General features: G+C 45.6%; 2 protein-coding genes and 1 long non-coding RNA gene across 3 annotated transcripts; 2 read left to right on the top strand and 1 right to left on the bottom strand.

Annotated features, from left to right (window-relative positions):
* Positions 1–2820: 2820 nt before the first annotated feature.
* Positions 2821–4779, top strand: LOC100828740. The gene has a single exon (XM_003559672.4). It carries the CDS (start codon positions 2864–2866, stop codon positions 4529–4531), a length of 1668 nt encoding a protein of 555 aa, XP_003559720.2. The 5' UTR covers positions 2821–2863; the 3' UTR covers positions 4532–4779.
* A 149-nt stretch (positions 4780–4928) lies between these two features.
* On the bottom strand, positions 4929–11074 carry LOC100826513 (purple acid phosphatase 18). The gene is made up of 5 exons (XM_003562305.3): positions 10732–11074; positions 6101–6769; positions 5659–5847; positions 5462–5550; positions 4929–5370 (listed from the first exon to the last, which is right to left on the bottom strand). Exons 1-5 carry the CDS (start codon positions 11068–11070, stop codon positions 5151–5153), a joined length of 1506 nt encoding a protein of 501 aa, XP_003562353.2. The 5' UTR covers positions 11071–11074; the 3' UTR covers positions 4929–5150.
* On the top strand, positions 7008–10198 carry LOC112269818. The gene is made up of 2 exons (XR_002961953.1): positions 7008–8504; positions 8625–10198. It is a non-coding gene; the product is annotated as an uncharacterized LOC112269818 (long non-coding RNA).
* Positions 11075–14204: the final 3130 nt, after the last annotated feature.

The following is a 14204-nucleotide window of genomic DNA, read 5'->3' as shown; positions in this document are numbered from 1 at the left end:
ATCGGAACCACCAGAGGATCCCCACACGGTCAAAAGGCGACCTTCTTCTTCCTCGACCGTCGATTCGCCGCGCGCTCTACCGCGGAGCCCTTGGACGGCCCCCTCTCGATTGCGGGCTCGGCGTCGGGACCCGCCATCTCACCTACACAAACAAGGAATCAACAACGGTTAATAGGAGGTACGGGGAAATCTCAAAGAGACTAGCAAGCAAAAAAAAGAAGGGGAGCCAAGCTCCCTGGGCCGCTCAGCCCGCGTAGGTACAGGAAAGAGGCCAAACCTCCCGGCCATCGGCCGGCCCACACCCAAAAAAAAAGGAGAAAGGAACAGGGGCCAAGCCCCGCGGGCCAACGCCCTCGGCCTACCCGCATGCGCAAGGGGAAGGAGGGGGAGCCCCAGCTCCGCAGGCCTCCGGCCCACAGCCCCCCCCCCGGCCCGCTCGCGTCTGCAGCTTAAAAAAAAAGAGAGGAAGGGTGGGGGAACTGTCCCCCACGCCAGCCAACCGTTCGGCAAAATGCCCGCGCCCGCGCCGCACATCCTCGCGCCCGGCCACCCGCACTCACTGTCGAGCCGCGCCGCGCGTACACTGCAACCGCCCCGTCACGCGCTGCCGCACGCGTCCCCGCCGCCAGCGCCTCGCCCCATGCACCCGCGTCGACACCTAAAGGTGCCCGCGGTCGCACCCAGACCACGCCAGGCCACACGGGGCCTCGCCCGAGCCCCTCGCGCGTCCTAACCGCGGCGCCGACGGCAAGCTCCGAGGGTGTTCGACGAAATGACCAAGAAGCCGCTCAGCGTCACGGAGAAGGAAGTTCACCACGGTGGTGCTTCGCTCACCTTCGCACGAGCAGGGGGAATGGCGAAGCCGATGTAGGTCTCCCGAGAAGAGTTGGAGGCACCGCCTACACCTTGCTCCAAGCGGCGTCGCCCACGCACCTCGCCCCCACGACGCCTCAACAAGGACAAGCTTCCGCAATGGCTCCCCGGGTACCAAGACAACTACCGTCGCAACCGAGGAGTGGCTGACGCCCCTGCAAAACGCACACGAACAACAAGTCCCGAAGAAGTTTCGGGCGCCGCCGAACGAGGCTTCGGCGCCGGAAAAATCAAACAAGACCGGAAAGCTCCACCATGGGACTTGAGCTCCTTTTTATAGGCCACAGGGAGCTCCTTGGCGTCCGGGCCGGCGAATGCAAGGCCGACACCTCGTCGTCCTTCCAACTGCCCAAGACAAGCAAAAATAGAAGGGAGATAAGCCGCCTTTTTCGAAAAGAAGGAAAGGGAGGTGGGGGGAGCACCCCTGCGCAGTCTCGACCGGGGGCTGAGCCGCTCCCGCCACCCATGGTGATGACGGCGCCGCTAGAAAGGTGGTCGGTCTGACCTGGACCGTACCGAGGAAGAAGAAAGAGGAGGTCCGTCCGATCTAGGGCGGGGAACCCACCCTGGCCGTCGGATTTTCCTCACTAAATCGAACCGTTATTCGGGCCCAACCAGGCCTCGGCCCAAAAGACGGCCCAAAAAACAGCCCAAGTAAAAAAAAACAGCCCGGGCCGTAAATCATACGTGGTGACGACCAAGTTAACATTTCACAAGCACGAGTCAAGATGCCCACGTGGCGCGGTCAAACCTAAGTGGCAAAGGAAGACAAATCAACAAGTCAAGCCTCTCATGCCATGGTCAAAAGGTGAATTGAGCTTGAGTAGGGGGCAACAAAGGTGTGAGGAGGGGACCCTTAGTCCATGGTAGAGCATGGACCAAGCCCCCCTTTTTTCCCACCTGGTGCACACAAAAGGTATGGACTAAGAGGCTACTTTTACCATTTTGCCCTCACTTTTCTCTCTCCCTCAAGGGTAGCCATGGTCTTTTGTCATGGACCCCTAGGCTATAAATACCCCCCATGGGGGCATGTACCATTCACTCTCACTTGAATAAACTCAAGGGGAGAGGGCTAGAGAGCCTCTTTGAGAGGAGCTCTAGTTTCGGGATCTCGGGAAGCCTCGTTCTGCCTGAGCCTGAAGGAGAGGGAATCGGGTTAGAGTCCTAAGGGTATCTCGACCTCACTACTTGGGAAGCCTCGTTCGGCCTAAGTACGAGGCGGCCCCTTTCGACCTCTCACTAAGTGATTTGGGGAGCCTCGATCGACCCGAACGATTTGGCTAACGACCTCCTGAAAGCCTCTCTTAACATAGGATTAGGTCGCTCCCGCAGGGTTGACCGTACCTATTCAAAAAATATCGACGTGTCAACTTGTCCAAGTGTACGGCGACCTTCACTATAAGACCGGCGTACACACCCTACTTTTATACTCGCACTCGTGCCATCGAGTTTTGGCAACCCTTAATCTAATTGTTGTCGAGAACAACAACAAATATAATCCTTTATGTTGCATGGTGGTATGTTGTTGACAATTTCATTATAGAAAGAGTACGATTTGTTTCCCTAAATGGTGCAACAGTTCTTGATCACGCCACACCTCTATCATTAATAGGCACTACGGACTAAGTGATCATACTTCGTACTGGATTTCATTTTTGCATGAGGTCACAAGCAGGGGACGGGCCAACTTTGAGGGATGTGGGGGCGGCTGTCATGGAACAAAATTAACCACTTTGCTGCATGGAACGAATGAAATATACATAAACTTGTGATAGAGAAAATGTAGAAACATGAAAGTAACATAGTTTACAAATTTGAATCTAAACAAGTACCACGACAGGAATTTAGTTCTTTTTATTGTTCAACCGAGCACCATTTTCCTAGATTCAAAGTCACCCACAAATGAACCCACAATTTTGGAAAGGTCGGGACCAGATCTTCTTGTCTCGCCCTCTCTCGTCCCTTCATTTTTTAGCAGCAAGCTTTCTGTATGCTTAGAACTCCTTTGCCCCTTTTCGAGTCATCCGCAAAAATGCCTATCGTTTGGAATTCTCTTGGAATTTCTCCAATCCAAACGAATCCTACGGAGATCAAATCCTCCGACAAGCTTGCCATTTTCCCCCACCCTAAACCCGTCCGTAAAAAGTCCCCCTTTCAAAACCCTAGACTGCCACCACCACACCTCCGGACAGCCGCCATCTCCAATTCAGCAGTAGCAGCAGCAGCAGCTCCTGCGTCGCCACCCATGGCCGCCAGCGAGAGCCAGAGCGACCCGCATCGCCGGGAGCCTGGCCAGCGCCGCCCCATGTGCGGCGTCTGCACGAAACCCCTCCGCGTCTGCCTCTGCGGCCGCCTTCGCGGCCCGCCGCTCGACACCACCGTCGGCGTCACCGTGCTGCAGCACACCATGGAGGCCCAGCACCCGCTCAGCTCCGTCCGTGTAGCCCGCCTCGGCCTCCGCAACCTCGCCGTCGCTCGGGTCACTGACGTCAACTACCGCGCTAGCTTCCTCCTCACGACGCTTGACGGCGCCGCAGCCTCGAATCTTGGAGGCGGAAGGACTGATCTGGCAGAAGCCCATGCTGAAAATCATGATGGTCCCAGTGGTCATGTGCATATTGGCATACAAGATGGCGACGGTCTGAGGCCGTGTGAAGGCAAAAGATTGAATCATGCAATCTCCAGTGGTTCTGAAAAGATGGGCATCAATCCTTGGTATCATTTGGGTGAACAAAATGCCGATATTGCTATTCCTGGGCTACATGCTCATCAAGGATTAGATAATGGGGAAATGAGCAATGGTGTTTCCTCTTTAGATCGGGAAGCTGGTCGTGCTGAATGTAACTGCAATGGTGATGAGTGTTTCAGATTTGACAAGATGAAAAGATATGAACATGCTGCTAATGGTGAAGTCCAACACAACAGCGAGACAGGGATGCCAAATAAGGTAAACGGTGATCTGCCTCACCCTTCAGTACAAAATACCTCAGAATTTCACATGCCGGCTATATGCAACTGTAAAAGTGTATGCAATGGAAATGCTGAAGTTGGTGGTGCTATCGAGCAAGGTTGGACGGTGGAAAACATGGATAGGTGCTCTATTGCTTATACAGAGAAAGAACTCAGGATCGATATTGAGCGCAGCGCGAAGCCCAAAATCAGATGGCTGTCAAGAGGTCCGCTTGGTCAAAGAGCTGTCTCGAGTGGATTTACAGTCGCAAAAATACAAAAGAAGAAGTCAAAACTGACAGGCGAAGTGTCGGAGTTTGAGGAATTCTCCATCACAATACCGCCGCATTCAGCTTTGCTTTTTCCATGCCAGCGTGCAATCAGCATTGATGCTTCAGATTGTCAGGTAAAACATTTGATTGTGTTGGATGGCACGTGGGCAAAGGCACAGCGGATGTACCATGAGAATCCATGGTTACAACTTCTGCCACATGTGAAGCTAGAAACAGATAGGGTTAGCTTGTACAGTGAGGTGAGGCATGAGCCAAAGGCTGGGTGCTTGTCTACCATCGAGAGCATAGTTGTTGCCATGAAGAAACTTGGAGAGGATGAGAAGGGATTGGATGATGTCCTGGATGTTTTCGAGTCAATGATTATTGATCAGCGGCGATGCAAGGATGAGAATTGGAAGCCAAAACTGAAGTCATAGTATGGCACCTGGCCGTTTTTGTTGTCTAAATTTTATTTGACTGCTGGATCCATTTTCAGTCTAGATATCGTTATATCATTATCTGATTCAATTAAATTTGCTAGCATTAGCATGTCCAAGATGGTGCTTTTGTTTTGCCACCCACTCTTGGAAGACTTTGTTCTCAGTGCAGCTCCTTTTTTCACATTTCCTGCTGGCGTGTATATGAACTCTGATTATGAATAGGATGATGATTGTTACGTGCACTCTGCCATCCCTGTTTTAGCTTCATATACTTAGTTGGTCTCTCATGCCGTTGTCCAAATTGTGCTTTATAATGTTTCTAAGGTACAATTTAGGTTGTCTTTACATCTTATTGTCTTATACAGAACGTGACCTCTGCTAAAAATCATCTCAGTTTTCACAAGCATATCAGCCAACCAGCTACAACTTGTATGTGTATCAATACTTTCATCCAGGTTAATATGGTATTCACGTATTACTGAAAAAACCATCATTTTCACTCAGTATACAAACAATCTACAGTAGCAAGCAGTCCTATACACACACACACATATGCGGTATACATGGCAAGTACTTCTCATACTATGTTATTGGCTGTATGATTGTGTTGCTGTTCTCAAGGAGACATCAGGATTTTCCTAAATTCATGGCTAGTTTCCTGGATGCACCGTGAACTAGACAGCGAGTTTATCCACACATCATCTGTTCTCACTGGTTCTTCATCATCATTCCTGTGCCAAGTCCAGTGAGCATGGGTGGAATTGACGATCTTTAGCTCACCATGCCCAAAACTTGCTTCCCGGAAGACCGACCAAGCTGGTTTTGGATTATGGTACCTGGAGATACCAAGATAAATACATTTAGTGACACCAAAATGATATGCTCCGTAATTCAGTAGCATTAACTGCAGAAATACAAGAAAGATACCTGTGGGCCAAGCCTTCCCGGTTTCCACCATCCCCAATAGTTATATGAACAGCACCACATGGATCAAGTCCACCATTGTAGACCCGCTCCTGTACAAAAAGTCAAATGATCATATGGAATTTTACATACATGAGCTAAAACGTCAGAGGCCCAAAATTGAACAATGGTGCAACTAAGGGATCTGCAAGGACTCATACCGAACGTTCATAGGCGTGCACATGACCTGCAATTACAATATCCACATGAGCAGCATATAGCAAAGGCTCCATTGCAGTCATCATACTGTCACCTTCACCCTGATGAGCCCAGTTGCTATTATACCATGGCACATGCAATAACACAATGAGCCATGGCGTCATCTTTCTATCCACCTTAGCAAGATCAGCCTGTAAATCAGCACAGGTATTCCACAGAAAAGGTAGTCTGCAATCAGCACAACTAGGGAGAGTTTAAACTTTTAAGTTACAGGCGTCCTCTTTAAGGTAAAAGAATACACCAGCCAGAAATTAACAAAAATTACTATTGGAGAAGAACTTCAATTCTTGGGGGACAATATCGTTCCATATTCAAGATTGATGCTTGGTAAGAAACTAGTAGGAGTTCTGATTCAGTATGATGTGGAGTTTTGAGGTTACGCACCTTAAGCCAAGCATACTGATCTGAAGTCTTGTCATAATCCGTATAAGAACCTAGCATTATAACATGCAACCCTGCAACTTCAAAAGAGTAGTACAAATTTGATGTGGATCCACTCTCTTCATAAGGCATCTTCCATCGTGCATTATACGATTGAAATCCAGACTTCAAAAATGGTATCATCTCCTTTTCATGGTTGCCTTGTGTCACCATCCAGGGCCGGGTGCTAGCAAGTGGCTCCACCAATGTACCAAAGGAATCCCATAAATGTTGCATATAATCAGCATAAGAAAGATCACCAGGAAGCAAAAGCATATCATGTTCACATTGCTTAATGTGGTTTAGTGTTGACGTTGTCCAACTGGTCTGCCCAAGATCGCCCACAATAGCCAATGACAATGGAAACTGAGAGGGGGGTGTCTTCAGTTGGAATTCTGGACCTTGTCCGCCACATCGGTAGTAGTATATCATGTTGTCTTCGAGAGGTCCAATAACAACATGATGGATCTTTCCCGAGCTATACAATAAGTAGCTATAGGATGTACTTTCTCCCTGAGAAGTGGATGTGTATGTGCCGGTTTTTGTTCCATAGTCCACAACTGAGGGGACAGAGTTATCATCTGTGACCCATGTAATTCTCATGTGCTTCTCTCCAGCTAGTGAAATGTGCACCTGTAGAACAAATCATTTCATACACTTCAGTGGCTGATGAACTTACATAGTTATGTATTAGCAAGAAAGTGTTGACACAAAAAATAAGAGTTAGGATTTGCTAAGTACTCCAGCATTACACACAGGATCTGCTACATACAACTTTGAACTTCTGGGATCAAATGGATTCAAGACACTGAGCACCATGGTATGGAAAAACGTTGGCCTGAAAGGACTGCGCAGCTTGCTAAATATAAATGTTATGATCTGCCATTAGATTCCGAACTAAAATTCATTTGTTAAGAGGGTCGGGGGCAGAAAGTCAGACGTTTCAAGCACTAGACAGGTTTAAGTGGGCCATGGAAGATAAACCCCATGTTCATGTGCACTTATAACAGTTGACCACAACTTTTGAACACTTCTTCACGAAACCACAAGTATTTCGCTAATTCTCCACAAAATGCACAAACCTCCTGCTGCCTCCGTCCCGTCCTCCACCATGGGGATCAGGGTTTGGGCCTGAGCTGCAGCAGGGAAATGTGGCGGTGAAGACGAGGAGTGGAGAGGAGATGAGGCGACAGGATGAGAAGAGCACGGTTATGCCTCACTTCCTGCTCCTGCATTACTTGCACCTCTTTCATCTTTACAGATTAGGTCGATCCTCAGTTCTCCATTCAAAAATTTCACCTTGTGGTTGTTCTTGGCCTACTGTTAATCAGTGATTTATGCTTTCTTTTAATTTTGTTTAGGGTTTCAGATATTAGATTGCTAGGTAGATTCAGAAAATCAAGTATCTGATTAATTTTTTTAATTACTCGCCATGCCAACCTCATCAACTACCCTGGATATTTAGATACCTGAGTGCTGACAACTGAGCTACATCATGGATTCATGATCTAGCACATGCCACATTATTTCTTTCTCCATATCCCTGTGTGGTTCATTTTCTTTGGTACTGAAATTTATGTAGTCATCATGGTCATTTATCTGCATTTTACAGCCACAGGCAAGTGTTGGATTTTAGATATTTTATTGTGGTGGTAATTTTGCTATACATGTCTTACTTATCTTATAGTCTCAGAAAGATCTTGCTTATCTTAACCTAATTTGTTTTTATGCCACACTTCCAGCAGAATGGAGTGTGTTTATAACTGTATACATTCTGGACGTTCTCAATGCCGCTGCTTGTGTTCTGCTGCCCTCTCTTCTCCTGGAAGCAATGCTGAGGTGAAAGTAGTGGAAGAGGTTGACGTGATGCATTGTCATGCTCCAGGTGCTAAGTTTCAATGCCAATTCAGCAGAGTAACAGCGAAACAACTACTAGGCTTATATCGAACATGGATTTTTTGCATTAGGATAGATACCCTGCTATGGTCATTCTGTTTTTGTAAAAGAAAATTACAAGATGCCATCGAGTCTTGCACCAGACCTCATGGCCGAAACTTGATACTCGCCCGCCTACAAGGATGATGACCTATTGCTCAAGGCAATCCATTGCTGTAGACATTATAACTCCTAGAGTGATGTGCAGAGTCATAATGTTCTCCAGATAAACAGTTTAAAATGGTTTTTGCTCCATAAGGCTTGACGTGCTGAGTTGCAATGTCTCTTGGTTATGGCAGCTGAGTGGTCGATGATGCTCAGAGAGAGCGGGCAGGGAGAGGAGAAGGCCATAGTGTCGTGATGGATCTACGGTGGTGATCGACGGCAGGGAGGACCATGGTGAGGCTGCAGTGCGGCCATGAGTTACATCTCAGTAAGATGAAATGGGCCACAAATCTTCTTGCTGGTTCTATTTTGATGTTCGATCTTTGACAATTTGATGTGGTTCTTCTATCTTTGACAATTCGATGTGGTTCTTGATTCCTTTTTGTAGGTTTTGTGATTTCCATCTGAAGAGGAAGTTCAGATTCGATCTCATTCCAGGGAGAACTGGTAGAGATTTCTCCTTTTTCTTGGCTGTACTATTTTTCAAAAAATTGTTGAGCATTTTGGGGGCAAATTGTGTCTCAAATCTCTACTGCTTTGCTTATTAATATCAAGAAAACTAGAGCTAGAAAAATGCTTCATTAGGACTTCAATTAGTTTAGTCTGCATTGCGGTTTATGCACATTGCCTGTTTCACCTATGTTTTGCATTCCTGTTTAGACTGTGCATTTGTGCAGAATACAATGTGCATGATTTCGTTCCTAATCTACTACAAAGAAGAGAATTTTTGTTCTCTGTCTCCGATATTACTTTCAATCATTGCGGTGGAGAGCAAGGATGGCTTTGCTGAAGGGAATGACCTGGTGGTGGTGAGTGGTGACAGTGATGTCTGCCGTGTGAGAGGATCAGATTAATGCGCCAAAGAATGTCGCCTCAAGTAACTTATCTTGTTATAAAAACACAAAAATATTGCTAAGCTTCTCCAGTTCTCCTTATGATCGCTCGAAAGCCCATATCTTCTAAATTGTAACCATTCAAATCTTCCATAGTTTATATGATAAACTGATTTAAACACCCCGCTCTCTATTCCCATGCTTGAATTTGATCCCTTATCTGTACTTAGTGTTGCATCTACATATATGGCTTTTCAAATCTTAGTTTGCTGCAAGTTATCCCCTTACAAGAAAATAGTGGATACTGGTAATATTCTGCAGTTGCACATGTTTAAGCATTTCAATGATTGTTTGCTTACTGTGACCTGTAATTTTCATATTAATTTTCTTAGTAATTATTATAATTCAAGTAAACAATGGAGTGATACATCGGTTGTAACCTGTAAGTTTGGTTAGAAATCTGCAGTTCAAACTTGCAAAGACTAATTTGATTTCTTCAAGCTAATGCTAAATCTCTCAGGGTGGTGTGGACTCAAGGCTCATAGTTCAACCGAGGACAAGACCAGAACTGATACTTCATAGAAGGCCAAGCTACAAAAAGGATCCAAGTGCGAGGCAGTATGTCATCCATTCACCGTATAATTTTCTGATTTAGTACATAAGCTTTTTTTACCTTTGAAAGGAAAATACTATTTTATTCTTTTAGTGAGCTATATCTCATTAATTCAGGATCAAATTAGAAAAGCGATCTTACAAAATGTGTCTATTTCCATTTTGGGTTTAGGACCTTTTGGAACTTCTATAGGAGCTTCCAACTAACAACTTCTGGAGAATAGTAACATTACAGTTCATGTCTTTTTAACTGAGTAAGGTTGGAGTCAAAGTCCTTATAGATGCTCCTCAAAATGTTCCATGTATGTAGATTGGTATTCAGAAGTTTGGCACAGCCTCCTTGATTGCAGTTTCTATTATCGACTCTAGGCAGGCATTTTTTTTTTTGAGGGACTAGGCAGGCATTTTTATGATGTATCACTTTATACTTTCTATTCTTTAAGTACACTTTGTGCCTACACCATACAACTAGCTATAGAGGGGCAGAATTGAGCAAATTCAACCTCAGAACCGACCTAATTTTTTCTTCTGTCCATACTGCGTTTTCCAAATATTGCCATCTGGCAATCCAAGTCATCCAGGTACTTTCATAGTCAGTACACTTCGACTTAGTTCTGTTTTCAGTCACGGTGATTACGTTACGTCATTACCAAAAAATACATTGTTAGTTTAGTACTCTGTTACTAACGAAGATACATACAATGACGGATTTAATAAAAAAAAACTAATTTACAGTTCCAGATGTTCGTAGATTTTCGAATAAAGGTAAAGCTAGAACATCTTATAAAAAGAAACTGAGGCAGCACTACTATTTATGGCCACCGAAACAGAGCTAATCAATTCTCCAAGCAACAAATCAACTCGGTCCTGTTTGAATTTGACCCGAAAACTACCCGAAATCAGGGAGTGGTTACCATGAAATGATCTAGCCGCAAGCTTGTTGTGTAACCAAGAAACGTTCCTTTCTTGGATTCTGAAAACATCAGCAACCCCGTCCGAACCGACCAAATCAAGAGCAATCGGCACGAAATTGGGCAGCCAAGAGGTTACCTGCTGGGGATCGGCAGCGGAAGAGGAGGCTTTCTTCTTGCTCCAGGGGAAGAGGCTGAGGAGGGCTTTGCGGCTCCGGGCCGGCGGCCGGACGTAGTCCTCTCCGACCGGAGCTCCCAAAGCAGCAGCCGCGCCACAGGAGGACAAGGCCAGCATGAGGAGAGAAAAAAGGAGGGGGAGGAGTGGAGGCGGGGCGGACGCGTCCATGGGAGGCCTCCTCCGGCTCCGGGCTACAGCTAGGGGTTCCATCACAGCACCTGCTGTTTCTTCAGTTCTCTCTGGTTGTTGGAGCAGCATTCTGTTGTGATCTTCTGGTTGCGTGTGACGGTGTGAGAGCATCCGTAGACACCGCGACAGACAAGACTAATTTCCATAGAGGGTACGTACTAAGTTGAGGTGACGTCATTTAGTTTTTTTTAGCGAAATTTTTTTTTGAGGGAATTTTTTCTTTAGAGAATTAGAAAAGAGAGAACGAGAAAGAAAAGATGTCACAGTAAGTCGGTAACAAACTTTTTCTCGGTACTCATTTACTCCCAAGTTGAAAATACATCATTTTTTATAGAATTTAGTGATAACAAACATATGGTCAAAAAATTTAAACTTTGACTACTAGTATACGTGAAATGGATTGAGCACGTAAATCTTGTCTTGTAATATATTTTTCTGTCATATATATTTTTACTAATTTTATAACCATATTACAAATACAAATGATAGTCAAAATTGATGTTGCGGAAGTGGCGAAATGCGAAGGTCTTTTGCGAAGATCTAGATGAGCCACATGTGGTTATATCGGGCGCGTCAACGACTTGCTGGCCTTACAGTGCAACCATCGCAGGTTTGGGCATTATGTTAATGGATCTAGCTAGATCATTGTGACCTTGTCACCTTGTAAATTTCTTGTTTTCCTTGCCCCCTTTGAATTTTAGTTCTTTAATATAGTTTTTTGGGCAGGCTCCTGCCATAGTTCCCCTAAAAAAAAATAGCCAAAATTGTATATTGAAGAGTGTGAAAAATCATATATGCCTTATACTTATTTTCGACTAGGGATAATAGAGAAGATTTCCCCTCAAGTGTGATACCAAACTCCAGTGCAACCTGGACCATGAGATCTGATTCAACGGACATGATTAGACATAAAGGCATCTCTCAGCCCCACCCTGGCACATATGCAAAAAGGACCCTGGAGTTTATTCTGAATCCTCTCTCTCATTTCCACTCTCTCTCTGCCCCCGCTCACGCTCCTCCCTCCTAGCGACCGCTCACCCCCGCCGCCGCTCCGGCCCGGATCTGGTGCGCGGCCAGCCGGATCCGCCGCGCGACGCCGAGCCCCCGGCGACCTGCCCCCGCGCACCATGCCGTTGACGCCGCCACCTCCTCCCGTGCGGGCCGCCGTCGCCGAGCCCTGATCCGGTGCGCGCCGGCAGGATCCGCCGCCTCGTCGCGCGCCAAGCCGCCAACCTCCTCCCGTGCGGGCCGCCGCAGCCGAGCACCCGTGTGCCAAGCCGCTGACGCCGCCACCTCATCACGTGCGGCTTGCCGCCGCGCCCGGATATGCCGCCTCACACCCCTTCCTCCTCCGCTCCCTCCATGCGCCGCCGCCATCTGCTTCGCCCCCGAGGCCGCGCGGCAGCCTCCCTCCGCCCGTCTGGCAGCCTCGCTCCTCACGCTACTGGCTCGCCGCCGCCGTGCTACAGTGATGAAAGTTCATTGAAATCTCATTGAAAATTGTTGTACATTTGTTGTTGTATAGAATCATTCGTTCCATTGGAAGTGCATAGATTTTTCATTGATATCTCGCTGGAAGTTCATGGATATATCATTGAAATCCACGATTTTGTTTCGTAACGATCGAAGTTCAACCAAATTTCATTTAAATTTCACAAATACATCATTGAAAATCCAACCGTGCAATTAAGATCCCATTGAAGTTTCACAAATGCACCATCGAAAATCCTTCATTGATACATCATTGAACTTTCATTGAGAAGTCGTTTGAAATTCCGTTAGCATCAATCATTTCAATGGTATGACAATAAAAAATCGTTAGCACCAATCATTGCAAAACCTAAGGTTGTAAAATAGCAAAATGACTGGATGTGGGGTGGGGGGGGGGCGTAGAGAGGGTTGATTCACACAAAACTTAAAGGCCTAAAATGAAAACTGTCAAATGCTCTAGTTCCGTCCCCTGGATGCAGATTGGACGCTCTATGTTGTTGCGGAGCATGGCACTGTGTAGGAGCACCCAATGCCTTGGTAGCACTAGAAATCTTCTCAAGGATAATATACCAATTATGTGCTCCAAGAAGTCCTAAAAATTGTTTTCGGTTGTGATGAGTGCACCATATTCTGACGGCTGGTTCTAACTGAAGACCTCTGCATCCTGACAGCGTGGCGGTGCTTTGGGAGGCGGCAGTGCTGGAAGGGGATTTTTAGTAGGTAATGGATTTGGGAAGAGTGGTCGGGAGGGCGGGAGAGAATCTTGCACTAGGTTTGTCTCAAGGGAAATAAACTTCATGACTTTGATGCACGCGTCAAAGTGACGTGCTCGTGCCAGAAACAATTGGTAATGTGTTAGGAAGCAACTGACAAAGCCATATTGATGGTGAAGATTCATGCTGCCTTAGGAATTAAAGTTATGTTCCTTCCTTTTCCAACAAGTATTTTGTTCTACTGGTCATGATCTTTTGTAAATGTTTGTTGTCTTTACCCAGTATGGTGGGTCTATAATGAGCTCAGAGAGGATGATCTAGTGGGGGAACACGGAGCAGGAGGAGGAGGAACCATACTGTCAAAAACAATGGCGTTAGTGAAGATTTTGCCAGTAGGTCTTTGTTGATAATTGGTACAGGACGCCACGATGCAAGAAGGATAGAGATTGCAACAAGAGGAGTTTGACCAGGCATGTATCGATGAATTTAAAGAAAAATCTTTTTATCTGTCTTTATAGGATTGCTGATAAAATGGCTCCAAAATCACCCATAGAAGTTAGATTTCTATTTTTAAAAATGCTATCTTGAAGAAAAACAACTATTATCATAAACAATTAATTTTTATGTACTCCGCCCATTCCGAAATATAAAATGTTCTAGCTATGCCAAAGTAACTATAAACTAGTTTTTATTAAATCCACCATAATATATATCTTGATTGTACACCTATTTGATATTGTAGATATCAGCACAATCTTTTATTCTCGCTTTTTCACAAAGGTTGGTGTATTTGATTTCATTAACACAAGAATTTGACCAACAACTTTATTAACATGTAATTTATATGCGATGAAACCACAGTTATCATCAAGAACTTTTGAAGACAAATTTAATCATATCTTAAAAACATGTATTAATAAAGTAATTCTTGGTTAAAGCCTTGTCGTAATGAAACCATATATGTAACCTTTGTAAAAAGAAAAGAGTATAATTTTGGTCAAATCTAGAAAAATTGATTTTAGAACAAAGCTAAAACTTCTT

The sequence above is a fragment of the Brachypodium distachyon genome, chromosome 1, assembly GCF_000005505.3.
Source record: "Brachypodium distachyon strain Bd21 chromosome 1, Brachypodium_distachyon_v3.0, whole genome shotgun sequence".
In the NCBI taxonomy this organism is placed as follows: domain Eukaryota; kingdom Viridiplantae; phylum Streptophyta; class Magnoliopsida; order Poales; family Poaceae; genus Brachypodium; species Brachypodium distachyon.
The sequence above is the reverse complement of the archived record's forward strand: the minus strand, read 5'-3'. Positions and strand labels throughout refer to the sequence as shown.

Coding starts and splice junctions, on each gene's coding strand:
- LOC100828740 (XM_003559672.4), top strand. CDS start 2,864: ATGCTTAGAACTCCTTTGCCCCTTTTCGAGTCATCCGCAAAAATGCCT.
- LOC100826513 (XM_003562305.3), bottom strand. CDS start 11,070: ATGCTCTCACACCGTCACACGCAACCAGAAGATCACAACAGAATGCTG. Junction 5,848..6,100: donor ATCAGTATGCTTGGCTTAAG/GTGCGTAACCTC, acceptor GCTGATTTACAG/GCTGATCTTGCTAAGGTGGA. Junction 5,371..5,461: donor CGGGAAGGCTTGGCCCACAG/GTATCTTTCTTG, acceptor TGGTATCTCCAG/GTACCATAATCCAAAACCAG.